The sequence below is a fragment of the Hyperolius riggenbachi genome, chromosome 3 (assembly GCF_040937935.1).
Source record: "Hyperolius riggenbachi isolate aHypRig1 chromosome 3, aHypRig1.pri, whole genome shotgun sequence".
NCBI lineage: Eukaryota > Metazoa > Chordata > Amphibia > Anura > Hyperoliidae > Hyperolius > Hyperolius riggenbachi.
In genome coordinates this window covers 360,147,108-360,169,804 of record NC_090648.1, presented here as the reverse complement: position 1 = coordinate 360,169,804, position 22,697 = coordinate 360,147,108, and the positions used below count along the sequence as shown (strand labels likewise).

Genomic DNA, 22,697 nt, shown 5'->3' with positions numbered 1-22,697 from the left:
GTGCAGTATGAATGGGGCCTAAGGGTTTTTTGTCCTCCCTCTACAGGGATATGTGAATGTGCAGGATAGTGTTGTACCTTATTTTCTGGTTGAACTCGATGGATGGAGGTGTTTTTTCAATCCAAGTAACTATGTAACTGTTTTGCATTTGTGAATGCCACTTGTGCTGCAAGTGTTACAACAGAACATCTCAGTCACGGATATATGAGGCACTTTGCTGTAACACATCTAGTGCAGTGACACTTCAACCTGAAGAAGCGTGTTATGCATCCGAATGTATTGTCCACTGTCTAAATAAAGCAATTTTACAAATACTGTGGTGTAATTCTTAAGAGGAGGTAAGTCGCAGCCCCCCCCCCCCACTTTTTTTAAATGATTTTTAACTTTAAATTTGTTGATGCCTCCTACAGTCATCCATAGGTACCCCGCCTCGGTGATAGGTTGGTGACTATTTTTGCTGCCTGAGACAAACTTGTTGTAAGGAGTTTCCCAAGTTTCTTGTTCCCAGCTTCCCCTGTCCCCTTCTAGATGATCATTCCAGCACTCTGAACCAAAGAACTTCCTCAACAAGGGTTTGTGGAGAGAGTGCAGCCCCACTGCATGGTGGGACGGTGCGCACATGTGCAGTAGCACTGAGCCAGACGGGCTATTCTTTTTCCACCAAGCACAAGTGGCACCATGCTACTACACAGGCATAAGCAGTTATGCACCTGCGCAGTGTGGCTGTGCTTGTTCACGTACGGGAAATCGGCTGCTAACTTCCACAGGGTTCCAGGTGGTGGTGGTCTGGAGGTGGGCTTGGGAAGCCTCTGGAAAATTCAGATGCTTACCTATCCTGAGGTAAGTATCTCACTTTTCCCTCCCATAAAGTGGAAGGTTTGCATTAAATTTGGCTACATTATTTTCCCATAAATGTATGACTAACACATCAGGAACAGCCCAAACTTTCAAGAAATATTTAAAGCCTAATTATGTCGTAACATATGATCACACACGACATGACCTAATTTATGCGCTTTTCTCAGAATCAGGATGTGTGCATCTGACGCCTGCCTCTGTGAAGACTGTATAAAAGATCCCCAGTGCCAGATTTGTGAAGCAGAACAGTACAGAATAATCCTTTCACCATGAAGATTGCTGGAGGAGTGCTCACTATTGCACTTATTGCACTGTTCAGCCTCTCAGGTGTGTATTGGTTTGTGTATTGGTTACTCATCTGCTTATTTACCAATATGTTTAGCTGCTTTTTGTGATTTAGAACACAATTTAATTAACTTTATATTTATGTTTTCAGATGTGAATTATGTTGCTGCAGAAAGGGAGGTAAGTGCAATCCCACAACTATTGACCGGGAAATTGTATGCTCTCTTCAAGGCATTTCTTTGTAGTGTTGGTTTAATTTAGCTAACGAAGGGGTGGGAAACACTATAATGCATTGATGTAGCTTTACAGTCATGTGACCTGTGTTGGGCAGAGTAGGGAGTGTGTAAATAAACTTGTTCTATTTGACAAACACATTGGCAATTTTTGTGTCTGCTTGGAGAAGGTAAGTCCACCACTACCTCCTTATGTTTTAAACTTTTTAAATACTTTTATCTTTTGGCGCCTCTGAATCCATTCTAAGTTGTGTTGGGAGAGACACTTGAATAACTACCATTTACTTTCATAAAGTATACTTAGGATTCAAATTATGGCTTTGGAACGCTTATGGAGCTTTATTCACTAAACTTTATTGTGCGCTGATAGCATGTGTTAAGTTTAACCCATGAACAACACAACGTGTATAATACTGCAACGTGAATGCTATTACATTTGTTGATAATGTGTTTATTATAATGTTCATACGACGTCAGCTAATAACACAAGTAATAATAGCTCACGTTACTAACATATAATGACGATAAAGCTGGTTACATACTGGAGCAGTGCGATCGTCCAACATTAGCTGGACAGTGGCACCGCAATGGCCTCGGAAAGTTGCACTGTGGGCTATAGCTACGGTGAGTAAAATTAATACTGGACATTCGGTTTACATCCAGGAGACGTAGGGTATGACACTGCAGGCTGTGTGTTACCTCTGCGGCACCTGGAGCACTTCTGTTGCATTGTGTCACACTGAGGGTACTGTGGCCACTGTGACGAGGTGTAGCGGGGGAGAGTACTGCGATCAGATGCCTCATGTGTGAAAAGGGGCCTTACATGTAATGTCAGTGCACAGTAAAGCTTAGTGAATAATGCTCATGCAATGGTTACTGTTTTTAAGCCATTTTAACATCTGACCCAGTCTTAGCTCTGTGCTGGGATTCCACTGATAAAGCAGAGATGCATATAGACTTAGGCAGAACTAATCAGTACTAACCCTGTACAGGATTTTTATTTTTAAGTATGGTAGGACTTTATGTTAGACAAATATTATTTGCTTGCAGGTTTTTTGAATGCAACCCTTATCAGGCCCATTGTTACATAAACAAAAACATTTTTGCACATGTTTTGCAGAAAAGCACTGCACAAATAGTGTTAGGATAATGTAGTCCATTACAATGCAGGAATGCGAGCATGCCCATAGCAATTATCCCGGCAATGCGCTGACAAGTGGCTACACAGCGCAGTGACATGCTCATAGTGTGCACACACACTTAAAGGGACCCTGAGAAGAGTACTAAAATCAAAATCGGCACTTATCTGGGGCTTCCTCCAGCCCCTCTGTAGCCCACGAGGTCCCTCGGCATCTTCCGGGTCCCCTCCGTAGTCCGGCTGGTGGCCCCCTTAGGTTGGCAATCATAGTTGTCCGGAAACTGCCTGGCCTCACTCCCAGCTCGATCACGCGCCCATTGCCGTAAGCCTCCTGCGCATGCGCAGATCTCAAAAGACTTATCTGTGCATACGCAGGTGGCTTATGGTGAAGCACACGTAATCAAGCCAGGAGTGCAGCCAAGCAGAGGGACCGCGCAAGCTATGGGAGGGGGGGATCGCTGGGGGAGAGGGGGTCTGGAGGAAGCCCCAGGTAAGTGCTGATTTGTATTTTAGTACGCTGCTCATGATCCCCTTAAAGGACAACTATTGTGAAAAATGATAACATTTACATTGCCTGTCTATGCATATGTATATGTATGAAATGTATGTTTTACAGAATAAAATGCACTAAAATGTATTTATCGCTATGTTACTGTCAATTACAGCAGGTTGTAAACATCTGACGAGTCTAACAGGTTTACGACTAGACCATCTCCTTATGGGAGATTCTTAGGGTTTTCTTTATTTTCAAAAGCATTTCCTAATTGGCAGTTACTCAGTTTACCTGCCAAACCAGCGTGCAAGCAAGTAGGGGGGAGGCTCGCCAGTATATTTGTATAGATCCTTCCCAGGGATTGCTTTTATAAGGAATAAAGGGAATACTGAGAATCTCACATTTTTACCTCCTGCTGTTAGGCAATGGCAATATAGTAGAAAGGTTTTTTTATGGTGCATGGTACTCTGGGAGAAATTCTTATAAGTATGTGTACGCATTTATTTTAAACTTTACAATTTCTTTTTTCTCTAAAGTGGTCCTTTAAGGATGAAAGTCCATGTGAAGTATAAAATGAGGGAGCTATGACACTACAGTGTCAGAGGTCAGGAAAGAAGAGCTAAAGCCTACTTGCAATGTGTGGCACAGCCTCCTTAGGGCTTGGTTCTCAAAGCGGTGCTAACTGTTAGCACGCCTGTGAAAACCCCCTTAGCACATCTAAACAAGCTTTTTGCACGCAAAACTTTATGCGCGCAAAACTTTATGCGCGCAAAACTTTGCGCGCGCACTGCACAGCTCCGCGCAAAGTGCCCATTAAAGCCTATGGGACTTAGCGCGCGCAAAACTTTGCGCACGGTACTTAGCGCGCGATCTGATTGAGAAATCCGGTGCTAACCTACTTAGCACCCTGGTTAGCACGTCTAAAGACTTTAGATGTGCTAAGTAGGTTTGCACCGCATAGTGAATCAAGCCCTTAAAGTGCACGAAATGGCAGTCCTGCTCCAGTGCCCTGTACTCACCCACACCTTGTTGCTTGACTTTGGTCCAGTATGTGCACTACCAAGTTTTCCTTGTAACTTTGTAATATACACATTCATGAATAAAACAGATAACAGTGCTGACCTTTTTCCTCCTCTCTTCTTCAATAGCTATGTCTATGGTTTGGAGTCCCCCTGGCAGCGCTTTTGTAGTACTTGCTGATCAGCGACGGTCGGCAAAGCACTGCAGCAGTGGAACCCTGTGTGGGTGGTTCCACTTGCTGCGTTGTGAGCACTGCAGAGCAAAATTGAGATCACTCTGGGGGATTTTTCTGGCTACCTATCTATCTACCTATTTTCTGGCACCTATAGTGAGTGGGCTGCTTATATGGGGGTCCTTCTGCCCACCTGCACTGGGGGAATTCTGGCTACCTATACTATCAGTCCTTCCAACTACCTGATATATATAAGAGGGACACTTTAAGACACATCCCTAATCACGCCCCGCTACACCCCTAGCCAATGATACCTGAAAGAATTCAGACACTAAAGACTAGGTTTTAAAATTCAGGCCACAGTCCTCCTCATAATTACTTCTCCTTCATCTTAACATTTTATAAAAGATATCAATTTCAATGATAGAAACATAACATTTAAAGTATATTAAACCCAATTTTCAGTAGAAAAATTTAAATATATCCATCCATAAATCCTAAAAAAGGGAGCTATGCTACTAAGTGGGCTAACTTTACTGGGTTCCTTCTGCCCATCTGCTCTATGGCCCTCTGGCTACTTATACTGAGGGGGCTACTTCCGGCTACCTATTCTGAGGAGAGAGGGAGGTCCTTCTGGCTACCTATCCTGGAGGCCCTCTGGCTACCTATACTGACCTCTAATTACCTATACTGAGGGTGTACCGTCACTAGAGGTGTGTGTGTGTGTGTGGAGGGGGGGGGGGATAATTCTAGTTATCTATACTGGGAACCCTGAAGCCACCTATACTGAGGTGGCTTTTATACAGGGGTAATCTCTGGCTACCTGTACTTTGGGCGCTACTTCTGCTACTACCTATACTGTTGGGGGCTAAGGGGGAAAGGGGCATCTGGCTACCTAAAATTATGTTACATGGGATGTTAGGGGTGGGGCACAAATGGGCCTTCTAACTTTTTTTTTTTTTGGGGGGGGGGGGGGTAACCAAAACTTTGCCATGGGTCCCCATGTTTTCTAGCTATGCCCCTGTAAGTTGACATAGATAAATGGTAAAATAATGACTGCTGCTTTATTTTCACAGCCTGAATGTTTGTACGGAGACTTTCCAGATGGGGGTTATGCCTGTATTGAAATCCTGAACCCAGTATGCGGGACAGATGACACTACCTATTCTAATGAATGCGAACTTTGCAACGCCAAACTGTAAGTACATTATAGTAACTTTGAATTTTATTTAAATGGTAAGGATGTAAAGTTGCCCCCCCCCCCCCCCCCTTTCTTTCTTACTAACCAATGTCCTTGAGTTCTTGATTCGGTAGAACAAAGTAATTATGGCCCCTATTAAAAATGGAACCCCATTCACATCAATGCCATTCTTTTCTCTAATAATGCCAAAAAAAGGTATAAAAAGGTATAAGGTGTATAAAAAAGGCGCCGTGTAAATATAAAACAACTGTGTTATCTTTAATTTCCTTTTCCAACTTAACCGACTAGTAGACCATTATTTAACAAATAATCATTTCTTAGGACTATGGCATACTACATGCAATTCTGAATTTTTTTATCTGATCCGATTTTTGATTCCGATTAAAAAACGTACTGCATGCTGCTACGTTTTTTAATCGGAATAAAAAATCGGACGTATAAAAAAATTGGAATCGCATGTAGTGTGCAAGAGGCCTAAAACTGTAAATTGTCTATAATACTGTTCCATATGCTTTCTAAGAAAAAAAATGTTTACAATTCAACTTTTTGCACCACAACAAACAATGCTTGCAGGGCAGAGAGTGTGGTCTGCTGATGTGGGGTGATAATATTATAATTGGGAGTGTGTCTTTTTGGCAAATGGAAGAAAGACTAAAAAACCATAGCGTCCCTTTTGGTGTGATCCACTTCACCCCAGACAATTCACTGTATTCATAGAAAGGACCAGATATATAAAGTACGAAGTCTCTCAGTTCTTGTGGTACAAAAGTATCAAAACATCTTTATTGACATAAGTACAAAAATTCTTGGTTTAAAAAAAGGAGGAAATCTCTGTAAGGTGCTCCTCATAGGATAGTCACAGGAATATTCAATAGTAGCAAGAGCTTAAGGTATTCAACAATATATCAATTAACGGTATATAAATTGGCAACGACACGCTCGTTTCGGGCAAAAATACCCTTCATCAGGCCACTGTATTAAGCAATTTCTACAAAGAAAACCAAAAAAGGACAACGGTTAAAAACATTAATATAATGTATCAAAATTAAAAGAAGAGACCAACACCCTACAGAGAGAGTATAAAGAGAAAAAGTGTAGACGGAGTGTGTTTCACACATAAACCCAAAATCAGGGTTTCCACACAGCGTCTCAGAATATAGTGTCAGAAGAAGACATGAGAAAATAGTGATTATAATATAGAGTTAGATCTGTCTAAAGGCAACATAAGACTCAAAAGTTGCACAACCGCAGAATAAGCAAGAGCTGATAAGAAAAATAGAGTAAAATCACCATAGCTAAAAAGTAGCATATGCAGCAACCACATGGGGCCTGTAAATACTGGTTCCCAAAAGCTGCGTTGAAAAAGAATAAAGACACCCATAAGCGTGACCACAGAGCATTTAAATAGATGATGTACAGACACCAACCTATTTATCCTGTTGGCGATGTGGGGACCATGTCAGAGCGTGAATTTACACGGGGATTTATGGTGGTTAGGAAGAGCCGGGCCAAGGGAACAAAAAATTATTATACCTTCAGTTATTTGATTTATTTACGATGGACAAGTCTTCCCCTATCAGTGTCAATGCAAGGACTGACATATACAGTATACAGTGACATATGGATAGTTAAAGGACCATGCTAGAAATTGAAATAAATGACAGTTTAAATATGACATGTTTTGTGATAGTGGTCCTTTAAATAAGAACATTAAAGGACTTGTCTCATCTCATTTCTCATTTCTCCTGGGAAGGGGGCGACATCTGGGGGTCCCCTTCTTAAAGGGGACTCCCAGATGCTACCATGAACACCCCCCCCCGGGTGTCATTAGCCCCCCCCCCCTCTCCTCCAGACCCTCCCCCATACCAGGGACCATGCGGGCTGGTATAGCTCAAGAGGCCAGTGCTCCCCTTTCTGGCTATCCCAGCCTGCATGGGAGACAAGGGGACAAAGAGGCTCAGGAGGGTGAACCCCACATCATTTTTTTTTATTTCCCACACTCTGAACATGTTACTACATTATCTGTCATTTTACTGCATTTAAATATAGACTTTTTTCCAACATCAATTTTCTCAAAAACTGCGAGGTCTTTTTGAAAAATGTTTTCCTCGTTTCCCCTGTCTTCCTTAACATACCCTGACATTTTGGTTTTTATAGCACATACGGGGGCTTTGCTATTAACTGCTACAGCATGTTTACCCCACTTTCCCACACTCTGTTCATGAACTTTAACATCGATTTTCTCCAACACTACAAGGTCTTTGATTTTTTTTTTATTCTCGTTTCCCCTGTCCTCCCTAACATACCATGAAAATTTGGTGTTTCTAGCATGTACTGGGGCTTTGCTATTAACCTCTAATGGCCCATACACACGGGCTACAACTGTCGCCGCAACCACGTGGCACACGCGTGTTGCGGCAACAGGTCGCCCGTGTGTATGATGCTCGCGCCCCGAACCATCGCCCGTCAGAGCTGTCGCCAGGCGATTGACTTGGTCAATCGCCAGCAACAGCTGTCACCGCAACTTCGCCGCAACTGTCACTAGTCCGCCATGTGTATGCGGACTAGCGACAGCAACACACGCACAGTGAGCGGAGCTTCCGGCAGGGGGGGAGGGGCCTTCGGCGACAGCTTCCGCCGAATCTGTGTCCCTCTGTGCGCTGTGTGTACGGCTGTTGCACAGAGGGACCTTTTTTTTTTTTTTGCGACTGCCAACATTTGTGCCGTGTGAGTACGAGGCTTTAAGTATGTTTACACCACTTTCCCACACTCTGAACATGAACTTTAGAATCGATTTTCTCTTTAGAACTATAAGGTCTTTTTGAAGAAAAAAAATGTCCTCTTGTACCCACTCTTCTCCTTTCCATACCCTGCTTTGCTTTGAAAGTGAATGGGAACCCATAATCAAATGAAAAAGTCAGATACTCACCTAAGGAGAGGGAGGCTCTGGGTCCCATAGAGCATTCCCTCTCCTCTTCCGGTCCCCGTTGTTGTGCTGGATCCTCCGTAGCGGTATTCGACTGTTTCGGTCAAATACCAATGTTTCCCCGCCAAAGGGAGGCTTTGGAAATGCTTCAGGAGCCCGAGTGCTCCCGAAGACGTGCCGCTCTACACTGTGCATGCACGAGCGCCCTCTATGACGCACTCGCACGTGTGCAGTATGGAGCCGCCTGTCTTTGGGAGGACTTGGCTCTCGAAGACTTCCAAAGTCTCAGTGGCGGGGGATTTGAACGGGGGAGCCAGCGCAGCACCGAGGGCACCGGGAGAGGAGAGGGAAGGCTCATTAGGACCTGCGCCTTCCCTCTCCTTAGGGGAGTATCTGACTTTTTTTTTTACTTAATTACGGATGACCATTAGCTTTAACCTCTAAAGTCAGCAGCCGTTAAAGTGACGGTGAAGCGAAAAAAACATTGATATAATGAATTGGTTGCATAATACAGATAATTAATAGAACATTAGTAGCAAAGAAAATAATCTCATATTTTTATTTTCAGTTATATACTTTTTTTTATAACATTGCATCATTCTCTAATATTTGCAGTATACACGCTACACTCAGCATTCGAAATGATTTCACAGAGCAGGCTAATGACCTTTTGAACTTTCCTCTGCGGAAGAAAAAATACAGGGACAGACAGTTGAGATAATGAGCTTCAGAAGACAGAACTCTCCGACTGTCGCAGAGTTGCCTGGCTCTCCTTCTGATCCTCTGCTTTTAAGGCTGTATTCACAGTGGTGCATTGTTTAACACGCACCTTAAAATGTGTGTGAACTGCAATGGAGACTGGACATAGACATTAATTAAGAGCCTGGTGTGAATGTGATGTGTTACAACACATGTCAACAGGCCCATAGAATTGTATGGGCAGTGAGTTGAGATGCACCATGAACTAGCCCTCATATTTTAAAGGGAACCTTAACTGGGGGGAGGAGGAAGAGTTTAACTTACCTGGGGCTTCTACCAGCCCCTGCAGATGTCCTGTACCCACATGGGACAAAACCATTCCTCTGGTCCCCCAAAAGGGAGCTACTTTTGTTTCTGTCCAATCAGTGGCCAATAAGCCTGTGCGGTGTCCTCGTTCTTGCTCCTGTCACCGTCACCGTCGCCATCTAGTATCATCACGTCTGCAGGGGGCCGGTAGAAGTCCCAGGTACTGCACGTACTCTTCCCCCCCCCCCCCCCTCCTCAGTTAAGTTTCCCTTTAAGCTATAGACCCTGAACAAACATGCAGATGAGATGTTTCTGACTGAAGTCTGACTGGATTAGATGCATGCTTGTTTCAGGTTTGTGATTCAAACACTATTGATACTAAAGAGATCAGCAGGACAGCCAAAAGGAAATAAATATGCCGGTCTCCATATGCCTCCCACTTAAGGTGTCCTTTAACAGGTAGTAGTTTTGTGTCTTTTACCAGCTCATCAGCTCTCTTTTCTTTGTTTTTTAACAGGACAATACCCGACCTCATAGTCAAAACAGATTGGCAATGCCCTAAGGTAAAACATTTATTTAACCTGCTGAGCTCAGCTCGTCCAACACCGCCAGAGGCTGCCGCTCAGGCCCTGCTGGGCGGATTTTTGTCAAATAAAAAGCAGCACACGCAGCCGGCACTTTGCCAGCCGCGTGTGCTGCCTGATCGCCGCCGCTCTGCGGCGATCCGCCGCGAGCAGCGGCGAAAGAGGGTCCCCCCAGCCGCCTGAGCCCAGCGTAGCCGGAACAAAAAGTTCCGGCCAGCGCTAAGGGCTGGATCGGAGGCGGCTGACGTCAGGACGTCGGCTGACGTCGATGACGTCACTCCGCTCGTCGCTATGGCGACGATGTAAGCAAAACAAGGAAGGCCGCTCATTGCGGCCTTCCTTGTTTATTCTGGGCGCCGGAGGCGATCGGAAGAACGCCTCCGGAGCGCCCTCTAGTGGGCTTTCATGCAGCCAACTTTCAGTTGGCTGCATGAAATAGTTTTTTTTTAATTTAAAAAAAACCCTCCCGCAGCCACCCTGGCGATTTAATCAGAACGCCAGGGTGGTTAATTAACTTAGAACTGAATGAAGAGATGCCGGGAGGCTTGAAGTGGAATTCTAGCTATTGTAGACAATTTTGGATAGAGATGGGAAGGGGGAAGAACCTCCGTCAGATGTAACTGCTATCTGAACTCCAAGTAGTGAGATGTCACTTGGATTCCTGCCCCACACACTTGAAAGGAAGCTATACAAAGTAACCCTAAAGCTCCTTACACATGCTAGACTGTGGTTGTCTGAAACAACCAATAAGTGATGAGTCAGCCAAGAATGGTAAGAAATATTGGTTATCGTCCATAATCCGTGTTCATTTTTCATAACGCACCATGGCAAGTAATAAATCCATTCAAAACACGGTTTTGTGAATCCTGCACTTCTTAGTCCTTATTTTTGTGCTTGTGGTAATAATGTGATAGGGGGACCGTTGTTGTTCTGTTGTTGAATCCGAATGTGCAATGATGTAATTTGCTCATCAGTAACCATCAGGAATCAATCGTGTTCTAACGACCCTGGCCTAGCATGTGTACAGAGTTTAAAGGGAAGGTCCAAGCACATTAAAAAAACAAAATCCACTTACCTGGGGCCTCCTCCAGCTCCTGACAGCCACCCTGTGCCCTAGCCACCGCTCAAGTGGCTCCCGATGTCCCCGCTGCAGAAGCTCCCTGGGCGCTCCACGGTGCGGGTAACGTGGTCCGGGCGACGTCGTTGGGTCTTTCCTGCGCAGTACAGATCCGATGACATCGGCCGGACCACGTGACCCACGCTGTGGAGCGCATAGGGAGCCGGCGAGGTCGGCTTCTGCAGCGGGGTACACCGGGAGCAACTTGAGCGGTGATGAGGGCACAGGACGGCTGCCAGGGGCTGGAGGAGGCCCCAGGAAAGTAGATTTTGTTTTTTTTATGCGCTTGGATGTTTCCTTTAAAGGGAACCTGAAGCTAGTAAAATTATTTAAAATAAACACGACGTAGCTGCAAATAAACATTACATACTAACCTCACCGTCAGTTCCTCTCAGAAGCTCACCATTTTCTTCTTACAGTGATCCCTTTCAATTCTGACAAGATTTTGTCAGAACTGAAATATACCAGGGGCGGACAGTCATATATCAGCAGCTGTCCGTTACAACTGAACAGTGTGCTGACCAGGAAGCTGTTATGAGGTAATGGCTGTTATAAAATGGGTTTAAAAATGTTCGTTTAAAAACAAAGTCCTCAGAAGACAGTAAAATGTGGATTTTAATTGGACGTTATTGATCTTCATAGATATTCAATAATCAATAAGATACAGTTCTTTGATGCATCAAAAATCAGTTACAAAAAATATAAAAACAAAATGAGCAAATTGCTGTGTAATCTGTATATCAAATCTATTGTTTGTAGTAATCTTTTTGAGCATATGTATATGTGTATATGTGTCTGTCATGTAAAGAAAATGAATGAATGTACAGGTCCTTCTCAAAAAAATTAGCATATTGTGATAAAGTTCATTATTTTCTGTAATGTACTGATAAACATTAGACTTTCATATATTTTATAGATTCATTACACACAACTGAAGTAGTTCAAGCCTTTTATTGTTTTAATATTGATGCTTTTGGCATACAGCTCATGAAAACCCAAAATTCCTATCTCAAAAAATTAGCATATCATGAAAAGGTTCCGTAAATGAGCTATTAACCTAATCATCTGAATCAACTAATTAACTCTAAACGCCTGCAAAAGATTCCTGAGGCTTTTAAAAACTCCCAGCCTGGTTCATTACGCAAAACCGCAATCATGGGTAAGCCTGCCGACCTGACTGCTGTCCAGAAGGCCATCATTGACACCCTCAAGCAAGAGGATAAGACACAGAAAGAAATTTCTGAACGAATAGGCTGTTCCCAGAGTGGTGTATCAAGGCACCTCAGTGGGAAGTCTGTGGGAAGGAAAAAGTGTGGCAGAAAACGCTGCACAACGAGAAGAGGTGACCGGACCCGGAGGAAGATTGTGGAGAAGGACGGATTCCAGACCTTGGGGGACCTGCGGAAACAGTGGACTGAGTCTGGAGTAGAAACATCCAGAGCCACTGTGTACAGGCTTGTGCAGGAAATGGGCTACAGGTGCCGCATTCCCCAGGTCAAGCCACTTTTGAACCAGAAACAGCGGCAGAAGCGTCTGACCTGGGCTACAGAGAAGCAGCACTTGACTGTTGCTCAGTGGTCCAAAGAACTTTTTTCGGATAAAAGCAACTTTTGCATGTCATTCGGAAATCAAGGTGCCAGAGTCTGGAGGAAGACTGGGGAGAGGGATATGCCAAAATGCCTGAAGTCCAGTGTCAAGTACCCACAGTCAGTGATGGTCTGGGGTGCCATGTCAGCTGCTGGTGTAGTAATGCTATGATGTAACTCTCGAGTTTTCACTCTATATGGAACGAAGCCTCTTTTCCTAACTTAAGAATAATCTAGGGTTGAGTCACAACACATAACAAGGAGCTGTCGGCTATGTAACCAGGATACAATTCCTGCAACCAGAAGCCTGGCTGGACAGAGATCAATTTTCTACACTTTTAATGATGAATGGTCTCAACATCTGTGACCTTAAATTCCACAAGGAAAAGAACACATGCTAAACTCAGCAGACTTCTGAAAGTTCATTCTAAACCAAGTTAGCATTATATACTGTATATCCATTGACCAATATTGTATAAGTATCACTATATTAAACAATAGCTTTAATATCTCAATCTCATGATGACACCGTATACCAATAACTTAGTTCTCCAAATGGCAGGGCCCTAGCCACGTGCAGAAATCAAGTCATCAAATATTTTATATCATTTGATTAAAATCTCAAAACATTCAACATATAACAATGGCTATTTTTAAAATGGAAAATTCCATTTATCACAGTAGACAAATGGGACTCAGGAGAGGAGAAAGAGATTGAGGAGACGATTACATGGGAGGCAAGTATGACCTGTGTATGGTTATTTTGACTTTTTATTTTCAGTTCAGGTTCTTTTTAAAAGGACCACGATCACAAAAAAAGTAGACAGTTAAAATCTGACAGAACCAACATGCTTTGGGCCAGTTCTTATCCTCATGGGTTCTCAGGGTTTTCAACTGCATTTCCTCAACAGCAGTTGCAAAGTCTAACTGACAAAATAGACTGCAAGTGAGTAGGGAGGCTGGCTGGTATCTTACTATTTTGGCAGTTAAACTGCTGTTCAAGAAATGCTGTTGAAAACAAAGAAATCCCTGAGAATCCCCCAGGAGGAGATGGACTAGCCCAAAACCTGTCGTTTCTGTCAGATTTTAGTTGCCTACTTTTTTCGCAATAGTGGTCCTTTAAAGAGAACCTGAATTGAAAATTAAGTCAAAATAAACATAAACACGTCATACTTACCTCCCGTGTAGATTACTCATCAATCTCTTTCTCCTCTCCTGCGTCCTGTTTGTCCACTGTGATCAAGGGAATTCTCCGTCCTCCATGTTGAAAATGGCCATTACCCATAACCGCTTCCTGATCAGCACATTGTTAAACTGTAATATCGCCCACTTGAGCCATAGGGAAACATGGACATTACCTTGTACATTCAGTTGTAACTGGCAGCAGCTGATATATAACTGACCGCAACTGGTATATTTCAGTTCTGATAAAATATTGTCAGAACTGGAAGGGATCACTGTAAGAGGAGCTTCTGAGAGAAACTGACAGTGAAGTAAATATGTAATATTAATTTGCACCTACGTCATGTGTTTGTTTTAAATAATTTTGCTCAGTTCAGGTTTCCTTTAAGTAGAAACAATGCGATCTTTGACTCATGTCATCTGAATAGATTTCTTGTTTCAGCTTGTGCTCCAGACATGAAGAATCTTGAATTCACCTCACTTTGTGGAAGCTGTCACAAAGACAGGATTGTAAAGGAAATTTGGCTGTTAGGTGCAAAGGCAACATTAAAGACCTGGCTGAGGTACTTAAAGTGAACCAGAGATGAACGTTTCGACACAAAATAAACATATCAGTCCATAGCTTGTAAAGAATAAATGCTCTACCTGATAATTTCGCCGCTCTGGTGTGCCTTTTTAGTGTTTTTTTTATTCATTATTGCTCCAGGAAAAATCCAATATGGCCGCCGGCTCATATCCCTTCTGCTTCTGGGTTATGAGTTGTTCTGGATGTGCTGCCTAGGCTATATGAGAAAGGTTGCTGCAGCCTTTCATCTGTGTGCTTTCATTTTGGTATGATGTGCAGCTGCCTGTAGGAAGTGTCTCTCATAGGAATGAAACTGCAGTCATCATCATTATCTATGCAGAGTGCACACAGAGCACACAGATCATATTGCAGCCACACTTGTCTATTTCAGAGATTCTCTCTCAGCAGGTCAAACCTAGACTGAAGGCTCAGTCTGGGATTCTTATCACAGCTGTTAACAGACTAATTAAGCACATAAGAATGAAACTAAAAGCAGAGAAGGTGTTTACTGCCATGTTCCCACTGATAAATGTAGTAAAATAGATGAGGGTGCTTTGTCTCTGGTTCTCTTTAATCCATGTACACATTGAACATTTCTGTCATCCAATGCAGTTTCTTGTGATTGTTTCTGGTGACTATTTACCGCACAGACATGTTGCTCAGCAACATGTTCTTTCCATTGGAGAGAGGTGTGGACAAGGCTGTCTGCATGATCTACAATACCAATACCAACAGAGAATTTTTCAACATTTCTGGTTTCTAAAGAAGAATCATTATTCTAAACAAGCTATGAATAATAATATCAGGCAAGTGACTTGCCTGACTTGGATATCCCAAAGACTCTTCTTGAGGCCCCTGGAAAGTTGCCCAATTCACCCCTGTTGAACCATAATAATCATTGGTTTTATAACACAATTTGCTTGTTGTGCATCTTATATTTTATATCTTATATTTTATATGATTTATTTTATTTTTGTTTTTTGTTTTTATTTTAGGATGAATGTAAAGGAGCTACACCTAACCAAAAGTGCACAAAGGACTGGGACCCTGTTTGCGCGTCTGATGATATCACTGCTGGAAATCTTTGTGGGTTTTGTGAAAGATGGGCAAGGTGAGTACATAAATTATATGGTGAAGAAAACGTGCAGGTTTTTTGAGGGGAAGCTATTTTTTTAGTTGTTTATTGGATGTGGGAAGAAATTGTAGTGTCTGGAGAAAAACTACACAAACTCCATGTATGCAGTGCTATACATTCTACCATCTATGGGAACGTATTCAAAACTCGTTGAGTTAGCTACCTGGAATATGCTCTTATTCTTATCAATAGACCCCTCAGTGTAGCTATTAACTAGCACATGAGGATTTCAGGGTGCAGGGCAGTAAGCAGGGCCGGATTTCTGGGAAGACCACAAAGGTCAAGGCCTAGGGTGATAAAAATCAGCAGGGCGCTGGACTTTAAGAGATAAGAGGTCACATGTCAAAGTAAATCATCTCCCCTGCTTTGCTCTGGTCTGCCTGAATTCCAGAGATCCCTGCATCTCTCTCACTTGTGTAGAGTGTGTTTGAGGACAGTTAGTATGTGTTATCACCTGATGATTATGTCGTATGTATGATGGTGGGGACATACAAGCTGCTGTGAGAAGTGCCATCCTGGGTTTAGTAGCAGAACTCTTGAGTTCTGTAAGTTTTTTTCATGCAAAAATTCAGAATCACAAACAGGAATCTTCTCCCTCTGCGCTGTCAGATTTATTACTGGTCTGGTCAGCTCTTAAAGACCCGTGACCTGTTAAATTTATGGTTTGTTTGTTTTTTTCCTAGGGAATGACCACAGCATTATCTGTGCTACAGTTTAACTCTTCCCTGACTCATTTTAGAAGAGCATTGTACTTTGCTAGCAAGCTATCAGTGAAACAGGATGGCAATTATATTACATTTATTTATATTTGCAAAACAAACTATGTATCTCCTTCTGATGCTGGATGTATATATAGTTGTGTGCTCTAACATCTTGTTAGTATAAAGTCTACAAACATATACAAAGTCTGAAGAAGCCAAAGGCTCACTTTTTTATTTACAGTTAGCTAATAAATGTTATCATTCTGTTTTAATAACTTCCTACTGACTCATCTGTCCTTCCTTGCCTTGCCCTAAGTACTATATTCAAAGTAAATCATCTCCCCTGCTTTGCTCTGGTCTGCCTGAATTCCAGAGATCCCTGCATCTCTCTCACTTGTGTAGAGTGTGTTTGAGGACAGTCAGTATGTGTTATCACCTGATGATTATGTCGTATGTATGATGGTGGGGACATACAAGCTGCTGTGAGAAGTGCCATCCTGGGTTTAGTAGCAGAACTCTTGAGTTCTGTAAGTTTTTTTCATGCAAAAATTCAGAATCACAAACAGGAATCTTCTCCCTCTGCGCTGTCAGATTTATTACTGGTCTGGTCAGCTCTTAAAGACCCGTGACCTGTTAAATTTATGGTTTGTTTGTTTTTTTCCTAGGGAATGACCACAGCATTATCTGTGCTACAGTTTAACTCTTCCCTGACTCATTTTAGAAGAGCATTGTACTTTGCTAGCAAGCTATCAGTGAAACAGGATGGCAATTATATTACATTTATTTATATTTGCAAAACAAACTATGTATCTCCTTCTGATGCTGGATGTATATATAGTTGTATGCTCTAACATCTTGTTAGTATAAAGTCTACAAACATATACAAAGTTTGAAGAAGCCAAAGGCTCACTTTTTTATTTACAGTTAGCTAATAAATGTTATCATTCTGTTTTAATAACTTCCTACTGACTCATCTGTCCTTCCTTGCCTTGCCCTAAGTACTATATTGTCACTGTTTAAAGCACATCTATGTCAGCATGTGTAGTTTTAGATCTTCTACTCACATGTTCTCTGCTTTGGATGAGCTTCTTTCAATAGCGCTGCCCTGTCACCTGTTTGTGGCTCTGACTGTCTGTAGCCAGTCGCACAGAGGACAAAGAAGCAGCACATGCTCTGGCTACTCGTGCTCCTTGCAATTTCGCACTCACCGATCTAAGTCCCCGGCAGAAATACGACGCTTTCTCATCAGAGAGCATGGTATTTCTGCCCCCAGGAAACTTCTTCTCTTCATTTTAGTTCCTAGATGCGACATCCTTCGCATCCAGGAATTTTTTGAATGTGGCCATCTTGTGGCCAAATAGTAAACTGCACCCACATACTTTTATTAAATAAAAAAATACATTATATTACATCTAAAATTAGCAGTTTCCCTCACAAACTAAAATTACCCAAATACATTTTTGTATTAAAAAAAAAAAAATTACAATAAAAAAAAAAAAAAAACATAAATAGTTACCTAAGGGTCTGAACTTTTTAAATATACATGTCAAGAGAGTATCTTATTAAATTTTTTAAAATTATAAGCTTGTAAATAGTGATGGACGCAAATTAAAAAAAATGCACCTTTATTTCTAAATAAAATATCGGCGCCATAGATTGTGATAGGGACGTAATTTAAACGGTGTAATAAGCGGGACAAATGGGCACATAAAATGCATGGGTTTTAATTACTGTAGCATGTATTAATTTTAAACTATAATGGCCAAAAACTGAGAAATAATGATTTTTTTCCATTTCTATCTTAATCTTCCTGTTAAAATGCATTTACAGTAAAGTGGCTCTTAGCAAAATGTACTACCCAAAGAAAGCCTAATTAGTGGCGGAAAAAACGAGATATAGATCAATTAATTTTGATAAGTAGCGATAAATTTATTAGCGAATGAATGGAGAACGTTGCTCGGATGCATACGATTTTCGAAGATGTAGGCTGAAGTGGTTAACATAATTGTATAGTGCTGGCAATTCTTTATAAAGTACTTTACTTGACTACAACATATAAACCAAGCGTAGGCAACATATTTTGAAGGGAACCTCATGTGAGAGGAATACATTGTTTGCCATCCTTACTCTCTAATAAACAATGCCACTTGCCTGACATCTGTGCTGATGCTCTGCCTCTAAAAGGGCCCTTTTATACTTTGTGTGGTCCATCACATTGCGTCACACAAAAATGCTGCATCCCGTCACTGAAGTACTGATAGTCCTATGGGGATATCACACTGAACACAGTGCAGCAAGTAACTGTGCATCGTGCATTTTTTGCTGTATGGAAGCACCATGTAACATGCGCTGCAACCTTTTGGGACTGTTGCTTTGCAGTCGTAGGAGAATTGCACTGCAATGGACATTTGAAGTGTGGAAGGGGTGTAATACTTTAAGGGCCCTTTTACACTTAATGCGTTAGTGTGCGTTAGTGTGCGTTAAAGAGACACTGAAGCGAAAAAAAAATATGATAAAGTGAATTGGTTGTGTACTATGAATAATTACTAGAAGATTAGCAGCAAAGAAAATATTCTCATACTTTTATTTTCAGGTATATAGTGTTTTTTCTAACATTGCATCATTCTATAATATGTGCAGATTACACAACACTCAGCATTCAAAATGAGTCTTTCAGAGCAGTCTGTAAACTAATGACCTCTCCTCTGGCAGAGAAAAAGTAAATAGTCCAGGAACAGTTGAGATAATAAAAGTCAGATAACAGCCCTCTCCACGACTAACTTAGTCGGAGAGCTTAATGGCTTGTTTGCATAGAGACAACAACTGGAGTTTCTCAACTCTTCCTGTACTGGAAACAATTACACTGATGTATCTGATCTTAATGTTTTATTTCTTAGCTGTGCTACACATACAAATCATAATATCATAATTGTTTTTTCGCTTCAGTGTCTCTTTAATACACGTTGGTACATGGTTTTTCTATAACAGTGCACTGTGAAAAAGATTTCAGTTAAAACGCATATGGTGAGAATTGTGCCATAGAAAAACATGGGCATTACTTTGAAAATCAGTTTTCTTTCTTATTTTTGTGTTTGCACTGAACAATGTTATCTGGAATACACAAAATAATACACCCTCTGCATATCAATTATTCCCTTTTAAAATATGCTTGCAATCTGTATCCCAAGTGTAACATATTCTTGTCTGTGTTTTATCTGTAGGAACCAAGAATTGTACATCAAGGCAAGAGAAGAATGTGGAAATCAAAGCTAAGCATACATTTGGAAAGAGGTGTAAAAAAAAAAATTTCTTGAGTAATTTGCAATAAAATATGGAGAGTTAGTTTGTGCTATTTATTTATCTAATACTCAAGTATATACCTCTACATGGAAAGTGATAATTAATATACCATATTTTTGCTCCATATGACTTTTTTTCCCCTGAATAGTGGGGATGAAATGCCTGTGCGTTTTATGGAGTGAATATTACACCACAAATAGTGCCCTCCAATTTCCCTGGCAGTTCACTGTTCCCTCAGGTTCTCCTTTCCTCTCTTTGCAGAGTTAGTCCCCAAGTTCTGCTCCCCTCCCTCTTTGGAGTGTTATGTTCCTGGTTTCAGCTCCCTCTCTACCAGGTTCTGCACTTCCATTAAGGTAAGGGGGCAATTGCCTCTGGCCCCCCAAGCACTGCCAAGCCCCCAACCTCCCCCTTAACTGTCACGTGTTCCCTGGCGCACCTGCACAATAGCAGCATTGGTATTTAACCTGTCCTGGCGGCTGGTGTGTTGTTCTGTTCCTTCATGCTCCTGGTCTTCTTCCTGCTGCCTGCCTCTTGTGACCGGCGGATGTCATTACACTTGCCCATAACATGCTGGCTGCCGGGACAGGTAAGATATGATGCTGGTGTTGTGCAGGGACCCCACTGGGGAATAGCAGGCTGTTTGGGGGGGCCCCAGGGGCTGAGTTTACTGGGGGGGGGGGGGGCTGCGTAACCTTTGTCCAAGCTCCGCATCAAACCTTAAATTGGCCCTGCTCTCCGGTGTAGAATTAGGCACAAGAAGCCTCTCTGTAAGTATTTCACTCACCCATAGGGTTGGCTGTCCTGTGTCTAGCAGGTGTACTTTTCTACTGTACCTTAATTGTTCTCGCTTGATGACCTCATCAAGCAGACACCTGAAAGCTACAGTAGAAAAGTACGCCTGATTTTTCTAAATTGTCGATGCAAGTGGCAGTCAGCAATTAATTTAATTCAAATGTTAAGGAACAAACCTACTGATAACGGTATGTTTTTCAAAAATAAAAAAAAATTAAAATACAGTGCTCCAAATTATTATGCTCAACAGAGTTACAAAACATTTTACAAGTTGTAAAGGACTGAAAATGGTCATTTGTTGAACTTGTAAGCATATTTACTGAAATCAAGCTATTTCAAGTAAAAACTTTTTTAAAAAGTCAAGTTACTTATTTGATAGCCGCTTCACGATTCTTGCATCCATTGAACATGTGAGTTTGGTTTCTTTTCGTTTTTTTGAGGTTTTTAGCCGCCCAGAGTTGCTGTTTGGATGTAAACTGCCTCCCACCCTCATAGATATATTTCTTGTGGATGCTTCAAAGGTTCTCAATAGGATTGAGGTCAAGGGAGGATATGGCCACACCATGAGTTTTTCACCTTTTATGCGGACAATGATGCAGAGGTAATCCTTGCAGCATATGGGGTGGTGCATTGTCATGCATTAAGATAATTTTGTCACAGAAAGCTTGGATCTCTTTTTGCACCATGGAAGAAAGTAGTCAGTTACTTTTCAGATGTCATTTTCACACCTTCAGGGACCCTAAAGGGGGGGGGGGGGGGGGGGGAGTCAACCAGCTCTCTTCCATGATTCTGTCCCAATACATGACTCTGCCACCTCCTTGCTGACGTTGCAGCCTTGTTGGGACATGGTGGCCATCCACCAACCATCTATTACTAAATACATCTTGGCCATCTAGCACTCATCACTAAACAAGACTGTTTGAAAATGAATTTCTTTGTAGTTCTGGGCCCAATGCAGCCATTTTTGCTTGTGAGCATTGGTTAGGGGTGGCGGAATAAACAGTTTATGTATGCAAATAACATAGACTGAGGAAAGTAGAATAAGAATGTCAGTAACATCGAGCCACAAAATATAAATAAAAGCATAAAATACTTTATTAGACATACCCAGTAGCAAAAAAACCTTTTCAATTAACCACTTCCCGACCGCCTAACGCACAGGGGCGGCCGGGAAGTGGAGCACGCAAGGACCAGCTCACCCACAGAGGCGGCGGTCCTTGTAAGGGCATGGGCGGAGCGATCGCGTCATCCGTGACGCGATCCTCTGCCGGCGCCTGTCTCCGCTCACCCGCCGCAACATCCCGCCGGCCATACGGAAGCACCGGCGGGATGTTAACCCGACGATCGCCGCATACAAAGTGTATAATACACTTTGTAATGTTTACAAAGTGTATTATACAGGCTGCCTCCTGCCCTGGTGGTCCCAGTGTCCGAGGGACGACCAGGGCAGGTTGCAGCCACCCTATGTGCACCCAAGCACACTGATTTCTCCCCCCCCGCCCCAGACCGCCCACAGCACCCCTCAGACCCCCCCCCCCTGCCCACCCCCCAGATCCCTGTTTGCACCCAATCACCCCCCTAATCACCCATCAATCACTCCCTGTCACTATCTGTCAATGCTATTTTTTTATCCCCCCCTGCCCCCTCCTGATCACCCCCCCACCCCTCAGATTCTCCCCAGACCCCCCCCCTTAGACCCCCCTTCCCCTGTGTACTGTATGCATCTATCCCCCCTGATCACCTGTCAATCACCTGTCAATCACCAATCAATCACCCCCTATCACTGCCACCCATCAATCAGCCCCTAACCTGCCCCTTGCGGGCAATCTAATCACCCACCCACACCAATAGATCGCCCGCAGATCCGACATCAGATCACCACCCAAGCGCAGTGTTTACATCTATTCTCTCCTCTAAACACCCACTAATTACCCATCACTCACCCATCAATCACCCCATATCACCACCTGTCACTGTTACCCATCAGATCAGACCCTAATCTGCCCCTTGCGGGCACCCAATCACCCGCCTACACGCTCAGATTGCCCTCAGACCCCCCCTTATCAATTCGCCAGGGCATTAATTACATCTATCCTTCCCTGTAATAACCCACTGATCACCTGTCAATCACCCATCAATCACCCCCTGTCACTGCCACCCATCAATCACCCCCTGTCACTGCCACCCATCAATCAGCCCCTAACCTGCCCCTTGCGGGCAATCTGATCACCCACCCACACCAATAGATCGCCCGCAGATCCGACATCAGATCACCTCCCAAGTGCAGTGTTTACATCTGTTCTCTCCTCCAAACACCCACTAATTACCCATCAATCACCCCCTGTCACTGCTACCCATCAGATTAGACCCCTATCTGCCCCTAGGGCACTCAATCACCCGCCCA

At 42.8% G+C, this 22,697-nt stretch overlaps 1 protein-coding gene across 1 annotated transcript; it reads left to right on the top strand.

Moving 5' to 3' along the window:
* The first annotated feature begins 1,025 nt into the window (after positions 1-1,025).
* Positions 1,026-19,503, top strand: LOC137561552 (serine protease inhibitor Kazal-type 1-like). The gene is made up of 6 exons (XM_068272867.1): positions 1,026-1,185; positions 1,295-1,323; positions 5,276-5,397; positions 9,849-9,894; positions 15,361-15,476; positions 19,423-19,503. The coding sequence occupies exons 1-6, from the start codon at positions 1,128-1,130 to the stop codon at positions 19,472-19,474; spliced, it is 423 nt and encodes a 140-aa protein (XP_068128968.1). The 5' UTR covers positions 1,026-1,127; the 3' UTR covers positions 19,475-19,503.
* Positions 19,504-22,697: the final 3,194 nt, after the last annotated feature.